The sequence below is a fragment of the Adiantum capillus-veneris genome, chromosome 18, assembly GCF_014529385.1.
Source record: "Adiantum capillus-veneris isolate H3 chromosome 18, ASM1452938v2, whole genome shotgun sequence".
NCBI classification, from domain to species: Eukaryota; Viridiplantae; Streptophyta; class Polypodiopsida; order Polypodiales; family Pteridaceae; genus Adiantum; species Adiantum capillus-veneris.
In genome coordinates this window covers 67,308,323-67,311,259 of record NC_140948.1, presented here as the reverse complement: position 1 = coordinate 67,311,259, position 2,937 = coordinate 67,308,323, and the positions used below count along the sequence as shown (strand labels likewise).

The window sequence follows — 2,937 nt, the reverse complement described above, 5'->3', positions numbered from 1 at the left end:
GTCACAACTACAGTCTGACCTGCTTCATAGTCCTTCATAGCAGCCGATTGCCTTCTCTAATCTGACTGTCTAATTCGATCGTCAGCATTCTTCCCCCATTTCTTAATGTTGGTAGTAAATCAAAATTACTGTAAACTGCTTACTGCGTCAAAGCTGCATTGCTCGTAAACCTTCAACTGTAGATGCTACATAGGTACTGATCTTAATCCTTTCTGCCTTGTGATATGTACTGGTCTTAATCTCTCTGCCAGAGATCAGACCTGGAGTCAACAGGGATCTCGTCACCCCACTGAAGATGACCTTGAGCTGGGTCTCCTTTCAGCTTCTACGCTCAATGGAGAACTCGACACCACCGCCTGTAGGGTCACAACAGCACGAAGAGGGGGGGGAGCGAAGATGCGATTTGGAGAAGATAAGCTTACCTTGTGAACCGTGCGGAGCAGAGAAGATGTGGTGTAGAGAATATGCAACCTCTAACAACATAATGGTAAGATAAACCCTAAACACTATAAAACCCTAAAAACATTATGGCAAGATAAACCCTAAACTCCACAAACCACACAAAACATTATGGTAATAATCTGTAAACCCTAAAACCATTATGGCAAGATAAACCCTAAACTCAAACTCCGTAAACCCCAAAAATCATTATGGCAAGATAAGCTAAGAGGAAATACAATCTGCAGACTCTAACACTTGAAAAAGTTATGAAAACATAAACCCTAAACTCCATAAATCCCTAAAACCATTATGGCAAGATAAACCAACAGGAATTATAATCTGTAGACCCTAAACACTAAAAATATTGTGGCAAGATAAACCATAAACTCCATAAATCCCTAAAAACATTATGGCAATGTAAACCCTAAAATCCATAAACCCCAAAAAACGAAGATACATACATGTGGGCACAACAAACTCATACCCATGCTGCAAAAAAGTTACTATGTTTACTGTCATGACTCTGAACCTTCAGGCTAGGAGTGTGTCAATCCAACCTATGCTTTATGTTTATAAATAGTTGAACTTATACTTTTTGGTGTGAAATCATTTGAATTGGATTGACACAGTCCTAGCCTGTGAAATCATTTGAAAACAGAGATAACTTTCCATCCCCATTCTCCAGGTTTAAAGGACGCTCGATAAAGCACCCATCGCCAGTATAACCTCCCACCATTCTTGGAGAAGGACCACAAAACACATCATAACAGATGACATCCCCTGCTGGTGCCGAGGAGAATGAGGGTACACACGACTTCTCCTTCAGAATAAAGTTGAGCATGTAAACTATGCACCTATGGGTAGCTGCATACTCGAATGATCTCTTATAATGGTCCTGAAGTGACGTTGGTGTGCCTTGTCGCAACAGCTCGACCCCGAACCACCGATTCCTCTCTCCATCTCTCACGAAGATATCAAGTCGCTTTCTCTTGTCAGCTGCAGCAGGCTTAGCTTCTGGGATGACCAACCATTTTGATGCACTATAAGCGCCCACTAAGACGGCCTTCATCTTCACATAGAACTCGAACTGAATGCTATACTCGGATGCAAGCTGATCAGCGTTCTGAGATTCAGGTATCTGGAAGATACTCCAGTTCAGCCTCTCGATGGTCTTTGTAATGATCCACAAATGGTCAAACACATGCGGACCAGGTACCACCTTTGTACTCAAGTGTAGCTGAAGACTTTCGAGCAATGCTGCGTGCAGAAGCAGTGAAGAGATGTTCAATTCACACAGTTGGGAGTCTGGGCTGTTATCCACCAGCACCCCTTCAGAAATCAAACATTCCACATTGTCATCATATGGCATGGTTACACATCTTTCAGATCTAAGCAAGCATAAAATTAAATCCGTTCCCTTCTCATCAAGGCCTGCACACACAGAGATGATGGAGTAGTACGTGGGTTTCACAAAAACATGCCTGACCAGGTTCTGCTTTGAGAATCTTTCCCACATCTCCAGGGTGCGATTGCTCTGGGACAGAAATGCTGTATGCAACTCTGCACAGCACACCCCAACCAACCCCTTGTGTCCACCAGTGAGGTGAAAGATGGATGCCGCAATGTCCTCTTTATCGACATGAACGTGCCTGTCCTCCTCATACTGCGCCAGTAACATTTCAATGTCTCCCGGAAAAGATATTGGGCTTCATGTAAAGATCATGAGAAAATGGCGAGTAGTCATGGTCTGTCCTGCCAAGCCCATTAGGAGAGCTCTGCCACCTCTTCTGTGGAGCGATTTTAAGCCCCGCAAGGATGGCATCCGTGCCAATGAGGAGGATGGAATGTAAGCAAAAGCTCTCCCTGTCGAGCTTCATAGAACGCAAGGTAGTTAAGAAGCTGTCCTTGAAAGTTTGGGGGAGCCGACCAAAGGGGTTCATTTCATCAAAAATCAAGATAACTTTCTTGTCATGCTCACAGCTCCTGGCAAACATACGCTTAAACGCAACACTGGAAGGCGGCCCCGCACCTGACCACTGCGGCATGATAGAACTACTCCAAGACACCTCCGAGAGAAGGATCCTCCAGCGATCTGCATCAGAATGGGACACATCGGGAAGATGAGAGGGTATAGATACATTCAAATCCATCCGCCCTGAGCAGACGCCTGACATGCAAAGCAGACGTGCTCTTGCCGCTTTGCCTGACTCCTGTTAGGACACAGTAATTCCCCTGAGCCAGACTCTCCACCAGTTCACCGACGTGGGGTTCCACATGGTAGTTCAGATCCTGGGAGCCGCCGTTCCCAGGTGCAAAGGACTTGTGCCTCTTAAGCCTGGGCCGCTTGTGCAGTCCTCCGCCATCGCTGTCTGCCATGGCTTGTAATAATGTCACACAGAAAAGAAAAGACGATTAGAGCCGCTGTCTGCCATCGATTTAAATTTCTAGCTACTAATCGACGCCATCGCAGCTGTCTGCCATGGCTTCTAATCGTTG

General features: G+C 45.4%; 1 protein-coding gene across 1 annotated transcript; it reads right to left on the bottom strand.

The window, feature by feature from the left end:
* Positions 1 to 814: 814 nt before the first annotated feature.
* LOC147435826 (uncharacterized) lies at positions 815 to 2,275 on the bottom strand. Its single transcript, XM_086488051.1, has one exon. The coding sequence runs from the start codon at positions 2,117 to 2,119 to the stop codon at positions 1,073 to 1,075; it is 1,047 nt and encodes a 348-aa protein (XP_086344177.1). The 5' UTR covers positions 2,120 to 2,275; the 3' UTR covers positions 815 to 1,072.
* Between the last annotated feature and the right edge of the window lie 662 nt (positions 2,276 to 2,937).